At 46.0% G+C, this 21,800-nt stretch overlaps 1 protein-coding gene across 1 annotated transcript in view; it reads left to right on the top strand.

Annotated features, from left to right (window-relative positions):
• Nucleotides 1–21,800, top strand: part of LOC120040168 (BRD4-interacting chromatin-remodeling complex-associated protein-like) — a 64,404-nt gene that overhangs the window by 19,572 nt on the left and 23,032 nt on the right. The window contains exons 5-10 of the mRNA XM_038985413.1: nt 6,010–6,153; nt 11,401–11,922; nt 16,093–16,702; nt 16,950–17,086; nt 17,453–17,581; nt 19,971–20,023. Of these exons, the coding sequence (XP_038841341.1) occupies nt 6,010–6,153; nt 11,401–11,922; nt 16,093–16,702; nt 16,950–17,086; nt 17,453–17,581; nt 19,971–20,023 (1,595 nt within the window). The remainder of the gene's footprint in view (nt 1–6,009; nt 6,154–11,400; nt 11,923–16,092; nt 16,703–16,949; nt 17,087–17,452; nt 17,582–19,970; nt 20,024–21,800) is intronic.

Genomic DNA, 21,800 nt, shown 5'->3' with positions numbered 1-21,800 from the left:
ATTTATCAGACTAGATACTGTATGTTATCTGGCTATGATATAGACTGTAGACTTGTTCATTTATCAGACTAGATACTGTATGTTATCTGGCTATGATATAGACTGTAGACTTGTTCATTTATCAGACTAGATACTGTATGTTATCTGGCTATGATATAGACTGTAGACTTGTTCATTTATCAGACTAGATACTGTATGTTATCTGGCTATGATATAGACTGTAGACTTGTTCATTTAGCAGACTAGATACTGTATGTTATCTGGCTATGATATAGACTGTAGACTTGTTCATTTATCAGACTAGATACTGTATGTTATCTGGCTATGATATAGACTGTAGACTTGTTCATTTATCAGACTAGATACTGTATGTTATCTGGCTATGATATAGACTGTAGACTTGTTCATTTATCAGACTAGATACTGTATGTTATCTGGCTATGATATAGACTGTAGACTTGTTCATTTATCAGACTAGATACTGTATGTTATCTGGCTATGATATAGACTGTAGACTTGTTCATTTAGCAGACTAGATATGCTTATAAGTCCCATAACATTATTTTATATTATAACAATAATATAGTAAGAAGAATATAATTGAATTTAGCTGAATAAAATAGAAAGGATGTTTTTCCCGAAGCGAGGTGCGCATATGTAGTGGCTATGTTGAGCGTTAAAGTGATCATTTGAAACAGGTCCTATACGCTAGATTTAGAGTTATTTGACAACTTTAGTTGTAAATTATACAAACCTTAGAATGTGTTAGAAATCATAAGATATATCGGCTGCATGGTGGGACTACAGACTATTGATGATTTCAGGAAGTTAGATATATCGGCTGCATGGTGGGACTACAGACTATTGATGATTTCAGGAAGTTAGATATATCGGCTGCATGGTGGGACTACAGACTATTGATGATTTCAGGAAGTTAGATATATCGGCTGCATGGTGGGACTACAGACTATTGATGATTTCAGGAAGTTAGATATATCGGCTGCATGGTGGGACTACAGACTATTGATGATTTCAGGAAGTTAGATATATCGGCTGCATGGTGGGACTACAGACTATTGATGATTTCAGGAAGTTAGATATCTGCTGCATGGTGGGACTACAGACGATTGATGATTTCAGGAAGTTAGATATATCGGCTGCAGGGTGGGACTACAGACTATTGATGATTTCAGAAAGTTAGATATATCTGCTGCATGGTGGGACTACAGACGATTGATGATTTCAGGAAGTTAGATATATCGGCTGCATGGTGGGACTACAGACTATTGATGATTTCAGGAAGTTAGATATATCGGCTGCAGGGTGGGACTACAGACTATTGATGATTTCAGGAAGTTAGATATATCGGCTGCAGGGTGGGACTACAGACTATTGATGATTTCAGGAAGTTAGATATATCGGCTGCATGGTGGGACTACAGACGATTGATGATTTCAGGAAGTTTGCTCTCGGTTCCTCGCCTCAGGCTGCACAAGCTGTTCTCTCATCAAGGCATCATATTTTCACCCATCAGACTATTCTCAGTTGAATATTGTCTTTACCTAATATGTACAATTTAGTTGTGATTTAAAATGGCCGATGTATCAAATGGGCAGGAACAGGGTCAAGAAGAAAAATAGATTATGCACTCGAATAGTGAATGGAGGCCACTTTCCCTCCGGTAGGTTTTTCTCTCATGTCTGGATGGCTACTCGTGTTATTTTGCTGCGGGACAGGTGATATCCCACCCAAACTGTGTATGGGCACTCCAACCCTGCTGCCCCCTAGTGCTTCATTTGGGGAAACCAAGTGAAATCTGTTCGAGAACATCAATAGTAACGGAGTGCATTCTGAAAGTGTTCAGACCCCTTCTGTTTTTACACATTTTGTTACGTTACAGCTTAATTCTAAAATGGATTACATTAATGTTTTTCCTCATCAATCTACACACAATACCGCATAATGACATCACAATACCCCATAATGGCATCACAATACCGCATAATGACATCACAATACCCCATAATGGCATCACAATACCCCATAATGACATCACAATACCCCATCATAACAAAGCAAAAACAGAATTTTAGAGGGGAAAGAATCGAATTTATTAAAACTAAAATATCACATTTACATAAATATTCGGACTCTTTACTCAGTTTGGCACACCTGTATTTGGGGAGTTTCTCCCATTCTTCTCTGCAGATCCTCTCAAGCTCTGTCAGGTTGGATGGGGAGCGTTGCTGCACAGATATTTTCAGGTCTCCAGAGATGTTCGATCAGGTTCAAGTCCGGGCTCTGGTTGGGCCACTCAAGGACATTCAGAGACTTGTCCCAAAGCCACTCATGTGTTGTCTTGGCTGTGTGCTTAGGGTCGTTGTCCTGTTGGAAGGTGAACCTTCACCCCAGTCTGAGGTCCTGAGCGCTCTGGAGCAGGTTTTCGTCAAGGATCTCTCTGTACTTTGCTCCGTTCTTTCCCTCGATCCCGACTAGTCTCCCAGTTCCTGCTGCTGAAAAACATCCCCACAGCATGATAATGCCACCACCATGCTTCACCATAGAGATGGTGCCAGGTTTCTTCCAGATGTGATGCTTGGCATTCAGGCCAAAGAGTTCAATCTTGGTTTCATCAGACCAGAGAATCTTGTTTCTCATGGTTTGTCAGAGCCTTGTCAGAGTCGTTTGAGGGGCAGTAGAGCCCTGAGTCCCAGGCCATTAGGGCCTGTTGGTCGTTAGATCCCTGAGTCCCAGGCCATTAGGGCCTGTTGGTCGTTAGAGCCCTGAGTCCCAGGCCATTAGGACCTGATGGTCGTTAGAGCCCTGAGTCCCAGGCCATTAGGACCTGATGGTCGTTAGAGCCCTGAGTCCCAGGCCATTAGGACCTGATGGTCGTTAGAGCCCTGAGTCCCAGGCCATTAGGACCTGATGGTCGTTAGAGCCCTGAGTCCCAGGCCATTAGGACCTGATGGTCGTTAGAGCCCTGAGTCCCAGGCCATTAGGACCTGATGGTCGTTAGAGCCCTGAGTCCCAGGCCATTAGGACCTGATGGTCGTTAGAGCCCTGAGTCCCAGGCCATTAGGACCTGATGGTCGTTAGAGCCCTGAGTCCCAGGCCATTAGGACCTGTTGGTCGTTAGAGCCCTGAGTACCAGGCCATTAGGACCTGATGGTCGTTAGAGCTCTGAGTACCAGGCCATTAGGACCTGATGGTCGTTAGAGCCCTGAGTACCAGGCCATTAGGACCTGATGGTCGTTAGAGCTCTGAGTACCAGGCCATTAGGACCTGTTGGTCGTTAGAGCCCTGAGTACCAGGCCATTAGGACCTGATGGTCGTTAGAGCCCTGAGTCCCAGGCCATTAGGACCTGTTGGTCGTTAGAGCCCTGAGTACCAGGCCATTAGGGCCTGTTGGTCGTTAGAGCTCTGAGTACCAGGCCATTAGGACCTGTTGGTCGTTAGAGCTCTGAGTACCAGGCCATTAGGACCTGATGGTCGTTAGAGCCCTGAGTACCAGGCCATTAGGACCTGTTGGTCGTTAGAGCTCTGAGTACCAGGCCATTAGGACCTGATGGTCGTTAGTACTACCAACGTATGTCCAGGGTGCATAAGAGGAGATTGCAGTGGTTCGACGGTCACGTATAATTTGAATGTGGTCTGGACTCATGACTGCCGGTATGGCAGGAATACTGTCACCGCAACAGCCCTACTCTCTACCTCTCCTCTTTACCTCTCTACCTCCACCCATACTCTATACCTGTCCTCTATACCTGTCCTCTAGAACTCTCCACCTCTCCTCTACCGCTTTCCTCTCTACCTCTTCTCTCCTCCTCTACCTCTTCTCTCCTCCTCTACCTCTTCTCTCCTCCTCTACCTCTTCTCTCCTCCTCTACCTCTACCTCTTCTCTCCTCCTCTACCACTCCTGTCTCTGTTGACATTGTTGTTGATCGGAAGTGAACAGTTAACATTGGCCAACTAGATAACAGAGTGATGCATCATGGATGATAGACTGATTCCAATGGTATCCTGGTCTGACCTACCTCTGGTTTCCTATTTTACTCCCCATCTCCTCCTCCTCTCTCTCTCCCTGCCTCTTCCCTCCCTCTCTCTCCCTGCCTCTTCCCTCCCTCCCTCCCTCCCTCTCTCTCCCTGCCTCCCTCATCCCTCTTTCTCTTCCTTCTCCCTCCCTTCATCCCAATTCCTACCTCCCTCCCTCATCCCTCTCTCTCCCTCCCTCATCCCTCTCCCTCCCTCACCTCTCTCTCCCTCCCTCATCTCTCTCTCCCTCCCTCATCTCTCTCGCTCTCCCTCCCTCATCTCTCTCGCTCTCCCTCCCTCATCTCTCTCGCTCTCCCTCCCTCATCTCTCTCGCTCTCCCTCCCTCATCTCTCTCGCTCTCCCTCCCTCATCTCTCTCTCTCTCCCTCCCTCATCTCTCTCTCTCTCCCTCCCTCATCTCTCTCTCTCTCCCTCCCTCATCTCTCTCTCTTTCCCTCCCTCACTCCATCTCTCTCTTTCCCTCCCTCACTCCATCTCTCTCTTTCCCTCCCTCACTCCATCTCTCTCTTTCCCTCCCTCATCTCTCTCCCTCCCTCATCTCTCTCTCCCTCCCTCATCTCTCTCCCTCCCTCATCTCTCTCCCTCCCTCATCTCTCTCCCTCCCTCATCTCTCTCTCTCTCCCTCCCTCATCTCTCTCTCTCTCCCTCCCTCATCTCTCTCTCTCCCTCCCTCATCTCTCTCCCTCCCTCATCTCTCTCTCTCTCCCTCCCTCATCTCTCTCTCTCCCTCCCTCATCTCTCTCTCTCCCTCCCTCATCTCTCTCTCTCCCTCCCTCATCTCTCTCTCTCCCTCCCTCATCCCTCTCTCTCCCTCCCTCATCCCTCTCTCTCCCTCCCTCATCTCTCTCTCTCCCTCCCTCATCTCTCTCTCCCTCCCTCATCTCTCTCTCCCTCCCTCATCTCTCTCTCCCTCCCTCATCTCTCTCTCCCTCCCTCATCCCTCTCTCCCTCCCTCATCTCTCTCTCCCTCCCTCATCTCTCTCTCCCTCCCTCATCTCTCTCTCCCTCCCTCATCTCTCTCTCCCTCCCTCATCTCTCTCTCCCTCCCTCATCTCTCTCTCCCTCCCTCATCCCTCTCTCTCCCTCGCTCCTCTCTCTCTCCCTCGCTCCTCTCTCTCTCCCTCGCTCCTCTCTCTCTCCCTCCCTCCTCTCTCTCTCCCTCCCTCATCTCTCTCTCCCTCCCTCATCTCTCTCTCCCTCCCTCATCTCTCTCTCTCTCCCTCATCTCTCTCTCTCTCTCCCTCCCTCATCTCTCTCTCTCTCTCCCTCCCTCATCTCTCTCTCCCTCCCTCATCTCTCTCTCTCTCTCCCTCCCTCATCTCTCTCTCTCTCTCCCTCCCTCATCTCTCTCTCTCTCTCCCTCCCTCATCTCTCTCTCTCTCCCTCCCTCATCTCTCTCTCTCCCCCTCATCTCTCTCTCTCTCCCTCCCTCATCGCTCTCTCTCTCTCCCTCCCTCATCTCTCTCTCTCTCTCCCTCCCTCATCTCTCTCTCTCCCTCCCTCATCCCTCTCTCTCCCTCCCTCATCTCTCTCTCTCCCTCCCTCATCCCTCTCTCTCCCTCCCTCATCCCTCTCTCTCCCTCCCTCATCTCTCTCTCCCTCCCTCATCCCTCTCTCCCTCCCTCATCCCTCTCTCCCTCCCTCATCCCTCTCTCCCTCCCTCATCCCTCTCTCCCTCCCTCATCCCTCTCTCCCTCTCTCATCTCTCTCTCCCTCCCTCATCTCTCTCTCCCTCCCTCATCCCTCTCCTTCCCTCCCTCATCTCTCTCTCCTTCCCTCCTCATCTCTCTCTCTCCCTCCCTCATCTCTCTCTCCTTCCCTCCCTCCACATCTCTCTCTCTCCTTCCCTCACTCCACATATCTCTCTCTCTCCCTCCCTCATCTCTCTCTCTCCCTCCCTCATCTCTCTCTCTCCCTCCCTCTCTTCCTGAATCGTTAATGTGCCCATGTCAGGACCAGCGACAGACAGAGAATGACCCCGCCCCCTCTCTCTCAGTGGGCGTGCCAGCGTCCGTTATCGTCAGCAGCAACAGCAGCTCTGGCCACACACCCTCGGGTCTTGACAGCCAATTAGCAGAGGCAGCAGTGGTAAACCAGGTAGACAATACGCCCCTTAATGCTAAGCCCCACCCCCCTGTTGCTGCCACTGCCACTCTGTTAGGACATTGTCTGCCTCTCTCTCTCTCCCTCCCTCATCTCTCTCTCTCTCTCCCTCATCTCTCTCTCCCTCCCTCATCCCTCTCTCTCTCTCCCTCATCCCTCTCTCTCCCTCCCTCATCCCTCTCTCTCCCTCATCCCTCTCTCTCCCTCATCCCTCTCTCCCTCCCTCATCTCTCTCTCTCCCTCATCCCTCTCTCTCCCTCATCCCTCTCTCTCCCTCATCCCTCTCTCTCCCTCATCTCTCTCTCCCTCCCTCATCTCTCTCTCCCTCCCTCATCTCTCTCCCTCCCTCATCCCTCTCTCTCTCTCTCTCTCTCTCTCTGCACAATTTGTTTCCTGTAAATCACCAGTCTGTTGTCATAACTCTCACTTTGTTTATCTATTCACCCTCACGTCTCTGCCGCTTGTGTTTGGGTGTGTCTGGAGTGGGTTTCCAGCCCTGCTTTCTATGTAAAAAGCCTTTTTCTTACTGTCACTGCCCATGTGTCAGAGGTTGTCTGTCTGTGTCTCACCCTCTCCAGTCATGGACATGCATGGCTGAGTATGGATTATAGTGGGTCGTACATACTATGGTTGTGGACGCATGGTAGATGTAGAAACATTTCCTGTATTATTATAAACAATCTAGAGATAAATATATTATCAAACATGCATGTGTTCCTGAATGTGACATCACTACTCATGTATGGGAAGGACAGTGGTGGATTTGACTCATCGTAGAATACTAGACCTGTCATATCTCATCGTAGAATACTAGACCTGTCATATCTCATCGTAGAATACTAGACCTGTCATATCTCATAATACTACACCTGTCATATCTCATAATACTACACCTGTCATATCTCATAATACTATACCTGTCATGTCTCATAATACCACACCTGTCATGTCTCATAATACTACACCTGTCATGTCTCATAATACTACACCTGTCATATCTCATAATACTACACCTGTCATGTCTCATAATACTACACCTGTCATGTCTCATAATACTAGACCTGTCATATCTCATAATACTATACCTGTCATATCTCATAATACTACACCTGTCATATCTCATAATACTACACCTGTCATATCTCATAATACTACACCTGTCATATCTCATAATACTATACCTGTCATATCTCATAATACTACACCTGTCATATCTCATAATACTATACCTGTCATATCTCATAATACTACACCTGTCATGTCTCATAATACTACACCTGTCATGTCTCATAATACTACACCTGTCATATCTCATAATACTACACCTGTCATGTCTCATAATACTACACCTGTCATGTCTCATAATACTAGACCTGTCATATCTCATAATACTATACCTGTCATATCTCATAATACTACACCTGTCATATCTCATAATACTACACCTGTCATATCTCATAATACTACACCTGTCATATCTCATAATACTACACCTGTCATATCTCATAATACTATACCTGTCATATCTCATAATACTACACCTGTCATATCTCATAATACTATACCTGTCATGTCTCATAATACTACACCTGTCATGTCTCATAATACTACACCTGTCATATCTCATAATACTACACCTGTCATGTCTCATAATACTACACCTGTCATGTCTCATAATACTACACCTGTCATATCTCATAATACTACACCTGTCATATCTCATAATACTACACCTGTCATGTCTCATAATACTACACCTGTCATGTCTCATAATACTACACCTGTCATATCTCATAATACTACACCTGTCATATCTCATAATACTACACCTGTCATATCTCATAATACTACACCTGTCATATCTCATAATACTACACCTGTCATATCTCATAATACTATACCTGTCATATCTCATAATACTACACCTGTCATATCTCATAATACTATACCTGTCATGTCTCATAATACTACACCTGTCATATCTCATAATACTACACCTGTCATATCTCATAATACTACACCTGTCATGTCTCATAATACTACACCTGTCATATCTCATAATACTACACCTGTCATGTCTCATAATACTACACCTGTCATATCTCATAATACTACACCTGTCATATCTCATAATACTACACCTGTCATGTCTCATAATACTACACCTGTCATGTCTCATAATACTACACCTGTCATGTCTCATAATACTAGACCTGTCATGTCTCATAATACTACACCTGTCATATCTCATAATACTACACCTGTCATATCTCATAATACTACACCTGTCATATCTCATAATACTACACCTGTCATATCTCATAATACTATACCTGTCATATCTCATAATACTACACCTGTCATGTCTCATAATACTACACCTGTCATGTCTCATAATACTACACCTGTCATGTCTCATAATACTAGACCTGTCATGTCTCATAATACTAGACCTGTCATGTCTCATAATACTACACCTGTCATATCTCATAATACTACACCTGTCATATCTCATAATACTACACCTGTCATATCTCATAATACTACACCTGTCATATCTCATAATACTATACCTGTCATATCTCATAATACTACACCTGTCATGTCTCATAATACTACACCTGTCATGTCTCATAATACTACACCTGTCATGTCTCATAATACTACACCTGTCATGTCTCATAATACTACACCTGTCATATCTCATAATACTACACCTGTCATATCTCATAATACTACACCTGTCATATCTCATAATACTACACCTGTCATATCTCATAATACTACACCTGTCATGTCTCATAATACTAGACCTGTCATGTCTCATAATACTAGACCTGTCATATCTCATAATACTACACCTGTCATGTCTCATAATACTACACCTGTCATGTCTCATAATACTACACCTGTCATGTCTCATAATACTACACCTGTCATGTCTCATAATACTACACCTGTCATGTCTCATAATACTACACCTGTCATGTCTCATAATACTACACCTGTCATATCTCATAATACTACACCTGTCATATCTCATAATACTACACCTGTCATGTCTCATAATACTACACCTGTCATATCTCATAATACTACACCTGTCATATCTCATAATACCACACCTGTCATATCTCATAATACCACACCTGTCATATCTCATAATACCACACCTGTCATATCTCATAATACCACACCTGTCATATCTCATAATACCACACCTGTCATATCTCATAATACCAGACCTGTCATATCTCATAATACTACACCTGTCATATCTCATAATACTACACCTGTCATATCTCATGGTAGAATACTACACCTGTCATATCTAGACCTGTCTCAGTCTCTTCTCTTTGCATGGCATGACCATCTAGTAAACTGACTTACCCCTCTCTCTCTCAACCATTTTCTCTCACCCCCTTTCTCTCTCTCACCTATCCACACACTCCATCGTTCTTCTGCGCTACAGACAACGGAGTCCGTGACACATCATCCTGCTCTCTCTTCCCCCTCCTGCTCTCTCCTTCTCTCTCATCCTGCTCTCTCACCCCTCCTGCTCTCTCCTTCTCTCTCATCCTGCTCCCCCCCCCTCCTGCTCTCTCCTTCTCTCTCATCCTGCTCTCTCCCCCCCTCCTGCTCTCTCCTTCTCTCTCATCCTGCTCTCTCCCCCCCCTCCTGCCCTCCTTCTCTCTCATCCTGCCCTCTCCCCTCCTCCTGCTCTCTCTCCCCCCTGCCCTCCTCCTCTCTCATCCTGCTCTCTCTCCCCTCCTCCTGCTCTCTCTCCCCCTTCCTGCTCTCTCTCCCCTCCTCCTGCTCTCTCTCCCCCTTCCTGCCCTCTCCCCTCCTCCTGCTCTTTCTCCCCCCTCCTGCCCTCTCCTCCTCTCTCATCCTGCCCTCTCCCCTCCTCTTGCACTCTCTCCCCCCTCTTGCACTCTCTCCCCCCTCCTGCCCTCTCCCCCCCTCCTGCCCTCTCCCCCCCTCCTGCTCTTTCTCCCCTCCTCCTGCTCTTTCTCCCCCCTCCTGCCCTTTCCTCCTCTCTCATCCTGCCCTCCCCTCCTCTCTCATCCTGCCTTCCCCTCCTCCTGCTCTCTCCCCCCTCCTCCTGCTCTTTCTCCTCCCCCTCCACTCCTCCTGCTCTCTCTCCTCTCTCATCCTGCACTCTCCCCTCCTCCTGCTCTCTCTCCTCTCTCATCCTGCACTCTCCCCTCCTCCTGCTCTTTCTCCCTCCTCCACCCCTCTTTGCTTCAGTCTCTCTACCCCTCTCATGCAACAACTGGGTTTTGCCCCAAACCAAGATGCCCCCACCCCCTTCTATTCCCGGAACCCCCGCCCCGTGTCCACTGGTTCCCCTCAGCATAATAACACAAGATCATCTCTCCTCCTTTCAACTGTCTCTCGCAGGCCAGGCAGAATGCTACGGACTTGTTCTTTTCCATGGGCGGTAGTGAAGGAGTATAAAACCAGCCTCTAGTGATCCTGTAGAAACTGACTGGCAGGGTGCTTGTGTCTCTGTGTGGTCCTCACAACCTGTTCTCTCTGAAAGATGATCCTGCTGCTCTCCTGTCCTCTCTCTCTTCTCTGCTCTCCCCCTCCTCTGCTCCTCACTGCTCTCCTCACCTCCTCTGTCCTCTTTACTCCTCTGCTCCTCGCTGCTTTGCTCCTCGCTGCTCTCCTCCTCGCTGCTCTCCTCACCTCCTCTGTCCTCTTTTCTCCTCTGCTCCCCTCTGCTCCCCTCTGCTCTCCTCACCTCCTCTGTCCTCTTTCCTCCTCTGTCCTCACTCCTCTCTGCTCCTTTCCTGTTTTTGCTTGATGTCCTATACCTGCCTCTGCTCCTCGCTGCTCTCCTCACCTCCTCTGTCCTCACTCCTCTCTACTCCTCTCTGCTCCTCTCTGCTCCCCTCTGCTCTCCTCACCCCCTCTGTCCTCTTTCCTCCTCTGTCCTCACTCCTCTCTGCTCCTCTCCTGTTTTAGCTTGATGTCCTATACCTGCCTCTGCTCCTCTCTGCTCCCCTCTGCTCTCCTCACCTCCTCTGTCCTCACTCCTCTCTGCTCCCCTCTGCTCCCCTGCTCCCCTCTGCTCTCCTCACCTCCTCTGTCCTCACTCCTCTCTGCTCCTCTCTGCTCCTCCTTGATGATGTTATAATGCTGTTTTCACATGTTTTATTTTCTTAAAGTCTGGTATTATTTGGTACCTCTGTATCTGACGTGTTTCCTGTCTGTTTTGACCTCTAACCCTAGATGCCCCAGGCGGCTGGACAGCAGTTGAAGCTCCAGAGCCTGTCCCCCTCCCAGCCCCTGGCCTCCCACACTGCTCCCCCTCTGTCGGACAGCCCTCAGCCCTCCCCCTTCCCCCTGCAGTCCCCCCACCACCATGGCCAGTCCCGCACCCCCTCCCAGCCACAGACCCCCGTCCGCTCCTGCACCCCCTCATCTCTTCCCCCAATGTTCATTATCCACAACCAGATCCCTGGCTCCCCCCAGCCTGCCCAACAACAGCAACAACAGCAGCACATCCAGTCCCGGCCCCCCTCCCAGCCTGCTCTCTACCAACCTGACGTCCCCCCTCCCACCTGTTCCCCCAAACCCCCCCAGACTCTCCAGGGCCCTCCTGCAGGGTTCCAATTCACGGTGCCCGAGGTGGGGGCCCCCGGCGGTGGAGTGGTGAAGACCCAGGTCCCACTGCAGCTCCAGGCTCTGTCCATCGCTCAGCCCATCGCTCAGCCAATCGCTCAGTCCTCTCCACAACAGAAACTACACCAGGTGTGAAGGGACACACCCTAACACTTCTCTCACTCCTCAGATGTTTTGATTGGTTGTTAATTTAATTGATCAAATCACAGTTTATTTGTCACATGCGCCGAATACAACAGGTGTAGACCTCACAGTGAAATGCTGAATACAACAGGTGTAGTAGACCTCACAGTGAAATGCCCAATACAACAGGTGTAGTAGACCTCACAGTGAAATGCTGAATACAACAGGTGTAGTAGACCTCACAGTGAAATGCTGAATACAACAGGTGTAGTAGACCTTACAGTGAAATGCTGAATACAACAGGTGTAGTAGACCTCACAGTGAAATGCTGAATACAACAGGTGTAGTAGACCTTACAGTGAAATGCTGAATACAACAGGTGTAGTAGACCTCACAGTGAAATGCTGAATACAACAGGTGTAGTAGACCTTACAGTGAAATGCTGAATACAACAGGTGTAGTAGACCTCACAGTGAAATGCTGAATACAACAGGTGTAGTAGACCTTACAGTGAAATGCTGAATACAACAGGTGTAGTAGACCTCACAGTGAAATGCTGAATACAACAGGTGTAGTAGACCTTACAGTGAAATGCTGAATACAACAGGTGTAGTAGACCTCACAGTGAAATGCCGAATACAACAGGTGTAGTAGACCTCACAGTGAAATGCTGAATACAACAGGTGTAGTAGACCTCACAGTGAAATGCTGAATACAACAGGTGTAGGTAGACCTTACAGTGAAATGCTGAATACAACAGGTGTAGGTAGACCTTACAGTGAAATGCTGAATACAACAGGTGTAGTAGACCTTACAGTGAAATGCTGAATACAACAGGTGTAGACCTTACAGTGAAATGCTGAATACAACAGGTGTAGTAGACCTCACAGTGAAATGCTGAATACAACAGGTGTAGACCTTACAGTGAAATGCTGAATACAACAGGTGTAGTAGACCTTACAGTGAAATGCTGAATACAACAGGTGTAGGTAGACCTTACAGTGAAATGCTGAATACAACAGGTGTAGTAGACCTCACAGTGAAATGCTGAATACAACAGGTGTAGTAGACCTTACAGTGAAATGCTGAATACAACAGGTGTAGTAGACCTCACAGTGAAATGCTGAATACAACAGGTGTAGTAGACCTCACAGTGAAATGCTGAATACAACAGGTGTAGTAGACCTCACAGTGAAATGCTGAATACAACAGGTGTAGTAGACCTCACAGTGAAATGCTGAATACAACAGGTGTAGTAGACCTTACAGTGAAATGCTGAATACAACAGGTGTAGTAGACCTCACAGTGAAATGCTGAATACAACAGGTGTAGTAGACCTCACAGTGAAATGCTGAATACAACAGGTGTAGTAGACCTTACAGTGAAATGCTGAATACAACAGGTGTAGTAGACCTTACAGTGAAATGCTGAATACAACAGGTGTAGTAGACCTCACAGTGAAATGCTGAATACAACAGGTGTAGTAGACCTCACAGTGAAATGCTGAATACAACAGGTGTAGTAGACCTTACAGTGAAATGCTGAATACAACAGGTGTAGTAGACCTCACAGTGAAATGCTGAATACAACAGGTGTAGTAGACCTCACAGTGAAATGCTGAATACAACAGGTGTAGTAGACCTCACAGTGAAATGCTGAATACAACAGGTGTAGTAGACCTAACAGTGAAATGCTGAATACAACAGGTGTAGTAGACCTTACAGTGAAATGCTGAATACAACAGGTGTAGTAGACCTCACAGTGAAATGCTGAATACAACAGGTGTAGTAGACCTTACAGTGAAATGCTGAATACAACAGGTGTAGTAGACCTCACAGTGAAATGCTGAATACAACAGGTGTAGTAGACCTCACAGTGAAATGCTGAATACAACAGGTGTAGTAGACCTCACAGTGAAATGCTGAATACAACAGGTGTAGACCTTACAGTGAAATGCTGAATACAACAGGTGTAGTAGACCTCACAGTGAAATGCTGAATACAACAGGTGTAGTAGACCTTACAGTGAAATGCTGAATACAACAGGTGTAGTAGACCTTACAGTGAAATGCTGAATACAACAGGTGTAGTAGACCTCACAGTGAAATGCTGAATACAACAGGTGTAGTAGACCTCACAGTGAAATGCTGAATACAACAGGTGTAGTAGACCTTACAGTGAAATGCTGAATACAACAGGTGTAGTAGACCTCACAGTGAAATGCTGAATACAACAGGTGTAGTAGACCTCACAGTGAAATGCTGAATACAACAGGTGTAGTAGACCTCACAGTGAAATGCTGAATACAACAGGTGTAGTAGACCTTACAGTGAAATGCTGAATACAACAGGTGTAGTAGACCTCACAGTGAAATGCTGAATACAACAGGTGTAGTAGACCTTACAGTGAAATGCTGAATACAACAGGTGTAGTAGACCTCACAGTGAAATGCTGAATACAACAGGTGTAGTAGACCTTACAGTGAAATGCTGAATACAACAGGTGTAGTAGACCTCACAGTGAAATACTGAATACAACAGGTGTAGTAGACCTTACAGTGAAATGCTGAATACAACAGGTATAGTAGACCTCACAGTGAAATGCTGAATACAACAGGTGTAGTAGACCTCACAGTGTAATGCTGAATACAACAGGTGTAGTAGACCTCACAGTGAAATGCTAAATACAACAGGTGTAGTAGACCTCACAGTGAAATGCTGAATACAACGGGTGTAGTAGACCTCACAGTGAAATGCTGAATACAACAGGTGTAGTAGACCTCACAGTGAAATGCTGAATACAACAGGTGTAGTAGACCTCACAGTGAAATGCTAAATACAACAGGTGTAGTAGACCTCACAGTGAAATGCTAAATACAACAGGTGTAGTAGACCTCACAGTGAAATGCTGAATACAACAGGTGTAGTAGACCTTACAGTGAAATGCTGAATACAACAGGTGTAGTAGACCTCACAGTGAAATGCTGAATACAACAGGTGTAGTAGACCTCACAGTGAAATGCTAAATACAACAGGTGTAGTAGACCTCACAGTGAAATGCTAAATACAACAGGTGTAGTAGACCTCACAGTGAAATGCTGAATACAACAGGTGTAGTAGACCTTACAGTGAAATGCTGAATACAACGGGTGTAGTAGACCTCACAGTGAAATGCTGAATACAACAGGTGTAGACTTCACAGTGAAATGCTTACTTATGAGCCCCTAACCAACAATGCAGTTTCAAAAAAATACAGATAAGAAATAAAATTAACAAGTAATTAAAGAGCAGCAGTAAAATAACAATATATACAGGGGGGTGTCGGTACAGAGTCAATGTGCGGGGCACCGGTTAGTTGAGGTAATATGTACATGTAGGTAGAGTTATTAAAGTGACTATGCATAGATGATGACAACAGAGAGTGGCAGTGGTGTAAAAGAGGGGGGGGGGGGGGGCAATGCAAATAGTCTGGTTAACCATTTGACTAGATGTTCAGGAGTTGAATGGTTTTTGGGGTAGAAGCTGTTTCGAAGCCTCTTGGACCTAGACTTTTTCTACTGTATTATTGACTGTACGTTTGTTTATGTGTAACTCTGTGTTGTTGTTTTGTGTCGCTTTGCTTTGTCTTGGCCAGGTCGCAGTTGTAAATGAGAACTTGTTCTCAACTAGTCTACCTGGTTAAATAAAATACAAATAAATAATTGGTGCTACGGTACCGCTTTGCGTGCGGTAGTAGAGAGAACAGTCTATGACTAGGGTGGCTGAAGTCTTTGATAATATTTAGGGCCTTCCTCTGACACCGCCTAGTATATAGGTCCTGGATGGCAGGAAGCTTGGCCCCAGTGATGTACTGGGCCGTACGCATTACCCTCTGTAGCGCCTTACGGTCGGAGGCCGAGCAGTTGCCGTACCAGGCGGTGATGCAACCAGGATGCTCTCGTTGGTGCAGCTGTAGAACTTATTGGGGATCGGGGGACCCATGCCAAATCTTTTCAGTCTCCTGAGGGGGAATGGGTTTTGTCGTGCCCTCTTCACGACTTTCTTCTACTTGCATGTTTATTTGCCTGATATGTGAGAGGGGTCTTAGTCCAGCAAAACCAGCTTTTCAATCATTATATACGTTACTATCAAAGTATTTCTACTCATTTCTGTTCTATCTGTCCATTATTCACTCGCAGGTCCAACAGAACATTTTACTACAGGCCAAACAACAGCAGCACAGCCAACCCCAAACTCCACCCCAACAACAGGCCCAGTTCAGCTCACAGCAGGATGTGCCTGCTCTGCTCATCCCCCAACAACAGGCCCAGTTCAGCTCACAGCAGGATGTGCCTGCTCTGCTCATCCCCCAACAACAGGCCCAGTTCAGCTCACAGCAGGATGTGCCTGCTCTGCTCATCCCCCAACAACAGGCCCAGTTCAGCTCACAGCAGGACGTGCCTGCTCTTCTCATCCCCCAACAACAGGCCCAGTTCAGCTCACAGCAGGACGTGCCTGCCCTGCTCATCCCCCAACAACAGGCCCAGTTCAGCTCACAGCAGGATGTGCCTGCTCTGCTCATCCCCCAACAACAGGCCCAGTTCAGCTCACAGCAGGACGTGCCTGCCCTGCTCATCCCCCAACAACAGGCCCAGTTCAGCTCACAGCAGGATGTGCCTGCTCTGCTCATCCCCCAACAACAGGCCCAGTTCAGCTCACAGCAGGATGTGCCTGCTCTGCTCATCCCCCAACAACAGGCCCAGTTCAGCTCACAGCAGGCGTCTGTGCTGGTCAAGACTCCTGCCACAGGTCAGAGAAAAACAACAGGTGCCAAAAACAACCCTGATGAAGACCAAAAGCCGAAACGCTTTGCTTCTACTTTTAGCAATAAAGAAGCTTTTAGAAAAACATTTAAATTCCATTTTTTTTTTATTATTATTCCATTGTCCTCCAAGTGTTGCTGAATCTCCTTACTTCTTCAGTGTGGTTGGCAATGATCTCTTCATAAAAACCACAATCTACAGCGAAATGTTTGACTCCTCTTTCTCTCTTGCAGCATCCAATGACGTGCAGGTGTTCTCAGGAGTGCAGGGTCAAGGTAGAGTTGAGGTGAACCAAGGGGGCGTGGCTCCAGCTAGTTTTAACCAGTCAGGACACCAGCCTGGTCAACAGTGCCTACATCAGTCTGTGCAGGTGGGTAGTACCTACTGACGATCCGTGCTCCTTTCAACCATTTTGATAGAAGTAGTGACTCCTTTTTTAAAATAAAATGAAAGCTTTATTGTCCATCCAATTGACATAAATAAGAATTTGTTCTTAACTGACATACCTGGATTAAAAGTTCAATCGGATAAATATCTATCCTGATCTGACAATTATATGCATATTCTAGTTTCGGGGGCAGAGAAATAGGCAGTTTGAAATGGGCACGTTTTTTAGCCAAAAATGAAAATACTGCCCCCTAGCCTTAAGAAGTTTTAACTGACATACCTGGATTAAAAGTTAAATCGGATAAATATGTAATAAAACATGATTATTTTGTTTCTACTGCTCTTCCAGTCAACGCCTGAAGGCCTGATTGGTCAGACGGGAGGGAGGAGCCTGGGGATGATCCAGGTGATTGGGTCAGGTCTGGGTCATATGATGTCAACACAGCAGACCACTGGTCTGGTCTCGCTACAAACACAGGTGAGGAGACCCTCAACCAATCCTACTGGGTTCCATTTGTTACTGTATGTGTGTGGTTCTTAATTCTGGTCCTGGCGACCCAAAGGGCTGTACATGGTTGTTCTTGCCTTTGCAGTACCGCGTCTGATTTAAAATGATCAATGGCTTAGTGGTGAGTTGATTAGTGGTATACGGGAGTGTACTGCGAGGGTGAAAACAACAGTGAACAGCCCTTTGGGTTTCCGGGACCAGGATTAACAACCACTGTTGTATGTAATGCTATTTGTCACATTCGCCAAATACCTTCCAGTGAAATGCTCACTTAAAGCCCTTAACCAACAATGCAGTTTTAAGAAAATAAAAAAGTGTTAAAAGTATTTACTAAAACTGAAATAAACCAAAAAAAAAAAAAAGAATAATAATAAAAAAAGAAAAAAAGAAAAATAACAAATAATTAAAGAGCAACAATAAAATAACAATAGCGAGGCTATATACAGGGGGTACCTGTACCGAGTCAATGTGGAGGCTATATACAGGGGGTACCTGTACCGAGTCAATGTGGAGGCTATATACAGGGGGTACCGGTACAGAGTCAATGTGGAGGCTATATACAGGGGGTACCGGTACAGAGTCAATGTGGAGGCTATATACAGGGGGTACCGGTACAGAGTCAATGTGGAGGCTATATACAGGAGGTACCGGTACAGAGTCAATGTGGAGGCTATATACAGGGGGTACCGGTACAGAGTCAATGTGGAGGCTATATACAGGGTATTACGGTACAGAGTCAATGTGGAGGCTATATACAGGGGTACCGGTACAGACTCAATGTGGAGGCTATATACAGGGGGTACCGGTACAGAGTCAATGTGGAGGCTATATACAGGGGGTACCAGTACAGAGTCAATGTGGAGGCTATATACAGGGTGTACCGGTACAGACTCAATGTGGAGGCTATATACAGGGGGTACTGGTACAGAGTCAATGTGCGGGGGCACCGGTTAGTAATGAGGTTATATGTGTTGGCCTTCATTGTAAATAAGAATTTGTTCTTGACTGACTTGCCTAGTTAAATAAAGGTTAAATAAAAAAATATATATGTACATGTAGGTAGAGGTAAAGGGATTATGCATAGATAATAAACAGAGAGTAGCAGCAGCGTAAAAAGGCGGGTGGGATGGGGACAATGCAAATAGTCTGGGTAGCCATTTGATTAGTTGTTCAGGAGTCTTATGGCTTGGGGGTAGAAACTGTTTAGAAGCCTTTTGGACCTAGACTTGCGCTCCAATACCGCTTGCCGTGCGGTAGCAGAGAGAACAGTCTATGACTGGGGTGGCTGGAATCTTTGGCAATGTTTTGGGCCTTCTGTGTTGACACTTTGCCTGTTTGGGGGTTCGTCAGAAACGGCAGCTCTACCCTTTAGCTCAGTGCGGTTGTTGCCTGTAATCCATGGCTTCTGGTTGGGGTATGTACGTACGATCACTGTTGGGACGTGATCTTCAATGCACTTATTGATGAAGCCAGTGACTGATGTGGTGTACTCCTCAATGCCATCGGAAAAATCCCGGAACATATTCCAGTCTGTACTAACAAAACAGTCCTGTAGCTTAGCATCTGTGTCATCTGACCACTTCCTTATTGAGTGTGTCACTGGTACTTCCTGCTTTCATTTTTGTTTGTAATCAGGAATCAGGAGGATAGAATTGTGGTCAGATTTACCAAATGAAGGGCGAGAGAGAGCTTTGTTACGCGTCTCTTGGTAAATTGTGTTATCTACAGCTTATCATGAGATACTCTACCTCAGGCGAGAAAAACCTAGAGACTTCCTTAATATTAGATTTTGTGCACCAGCTGTTATTGACAAATAGACACAGACCACTACCCCCTTATCTTACCGAAGGCAGCTGTTCTGCCGATTCACCGAAAACCCAGCCAGCTGTATGTTATACATGTCGTCGTTCAGCCACGACTCGGTGAAACAGAAGATATTACAGCTTTTAAATGTCCCGTTGGTCGGATAGTCTTGATCGGAGCTCATCCGTTAACAATAGCACAATTGGTTAGGAGACCGTAAAACATCAGCCAGATACTCCGGTACCATTCTATGTTAATCTGACCATATAGATGGGTCTGTGTTCTAATGGGGTGATGTCATGGATGGGTCTGTGTTCTAATGGGGTGATGGTCATGGATGCTGTGATGTCATGGATGGGGTGATGTCATGGATGGGGTGATGGTGTGATGTCATGGATGGGGTGATGTCATGGATGGGGTGATGGTGTGATGTCATGGATGGTGTGATGTCATGGATGGGGTGATGTCATGGATGGGGTGATGTCATGGATGGTGTGATGGGGTGATGTCATGGATGGTGTGATGTCATGGATGCTGTGTCTTGTTCACCTGACAGACTGCTACTATGAAGATGCCTTTCAGTATTGCTGAACCCAGCAAGGAAGCCAGGTATGCTATTACATCATTCTCTATCGTGGTCCTGTATCGTGGTCCTGTATCATTGTACTGTATCGTCATCCTGTATCGTGGCCCTGTATCGTGGCCCTGTATCGTCATCCTGTATCATGGTCCTTCATCGTCATCCTGTATCGTCATCCTGTATCGTCATCCTGTATCATGGTCCTTCATCGTCATCCTGTATCATGGTCCTGTATCGTCATCCTGTATCATGGTCCTTCATCGTCATCCTGTATCATGGTCCTTCATCGTCATCCTGTATCATGGTCCTGTATCGTGGTCCTGTATCGTGGCCCTGTATCGTCATTCTGTATCATGGTCCTTCATCGTCATCCTGTATCATGGTCCTGTATCGTGGCCCTGTATCGTCATTCTGTATCATGGTCCTTCATCGTCATCCTGTATCATGGTCCTGTATCGTGTGGCCCTGTGAAATATCCACATTGTGTGAAACAATCAAGTTTTATTTCTCTCTGTTTGTATGGATTATAAAAAACTGTTGTCACATCCACCGGATAGAGTTAGTAGTATGATAGGTGTTGTTTTACAGGGTCAGTCATAGTAGTATGATAGGTGTTGTTTTACAGGGTCAGTCATAGTAGTATGATAGGTGTTGTTTTACAGGGTCAGTCATAGTAGTATGATAGGTGTTGTTTTACAGGGTCAGTCATAGTAGTATGATAGGTGTTGTTTTACAGGGTCAGTCATAGTAGTATGATAGGTGTTGTTTTACAGGGTCAGTCATAGTAGTATGATAGGTGTTGTTTTACAGGGTCAGTCATAGTAGTATGATAGGTGTTGTTGTACAGGGTCAGTCATAGTAGTATGATAGGTGTTGTTTTACAGGGTCAGTCATAGTAGTATGATAGGTGTTGTTGTACAGGGTCAGTCATAGTAGTATGATAGGTGTTGTTTTACAGGGTCAGTCATAGTAGTATGATAGGTGTTGTTTTACAGGGTCAGCCATAGTAGTATGATAGGTGTTGTTTTACAGGGTCAGTCATAGTAGTATGATAGGTGTTGTTTTACAGGGTCAGTCATAGTAGTATGATAGGTGTTGTTTTACAGGGTCAGTCATAGTAGTATGATAGGTGTTGTTTTACAGGGTCAGTCATAGTAGTATGATAGGTGTTGTTGTACAGGGTCAGTCATAGTAGTATGATAGGTGTTGTTTTACAGGGTCAGTCATATCAGTAGGATAGGTGTTGTTTTACAGGGTCAGTCATAGTAGTATGATAGGTGTTGTTGTACAGGGTCAGTCATAGTAGTAGGATAGGTGTTGTTTTACAGGGTCAGTCATAGTAGTAGGATAGGTGTTGTTTTACAGGGTCAGTCATAGTAGTAGGATAGGTGTTGTTTTACAGGGTCAGTCATAGTAGTAGGATAGGTGTTGTTGTACAGGGTCAGTCATAGTAGTATGATAGGTGTTGTTGTACAGGGTCAGTCATAGTAGTATGATAGGTGTTGTTGTACAGGGTCAGTCATAGTAGTAGGATAGGTGTTGTTTTACAGGGTCAGTCATAGTAGTAGGATAGGTGTTGTTTTACAGGGTCAGTCATAGTAGTAGGATAGGTGTTGTTTTACAGGGTCAGTCATAGTAGTAGGATAGGTGTTGTTTTACAGGGTCAGTCATAGTAGTATGATAGGTGTTGTTTTACAGGGTCAGCCATAGTAGTATGATAGGTGTTGTTTTACAGGGTCAGTCATAGTAGTAGGATAGGTGTTGTTTTACAGGGTCAGTCATAGTAGTAGGATAGGTGTTGTTTTA

This window comes from Salvelinus namaycush, unplaced genomic scaffold (genome assembly GCF_016432855.1).
Source record: "Salvelinus namaycush isolate Seneca unplaced genomic scaffold, SaNama_1.0 Scaffold331, whole genome shotgun sequence".
In the NCBI taxonomy this organism is placed as follows: Eukaryota; Metazoa; Chordata; class Actinopteri; order Salmoniformes; family Salmonidae; genus Salvelinus; species Salvelinus namaycush.
Note: the sequence above shows the minus strand (reverse complement) of the source record. Positions and strands in the feature narration are given on the sequence as shown.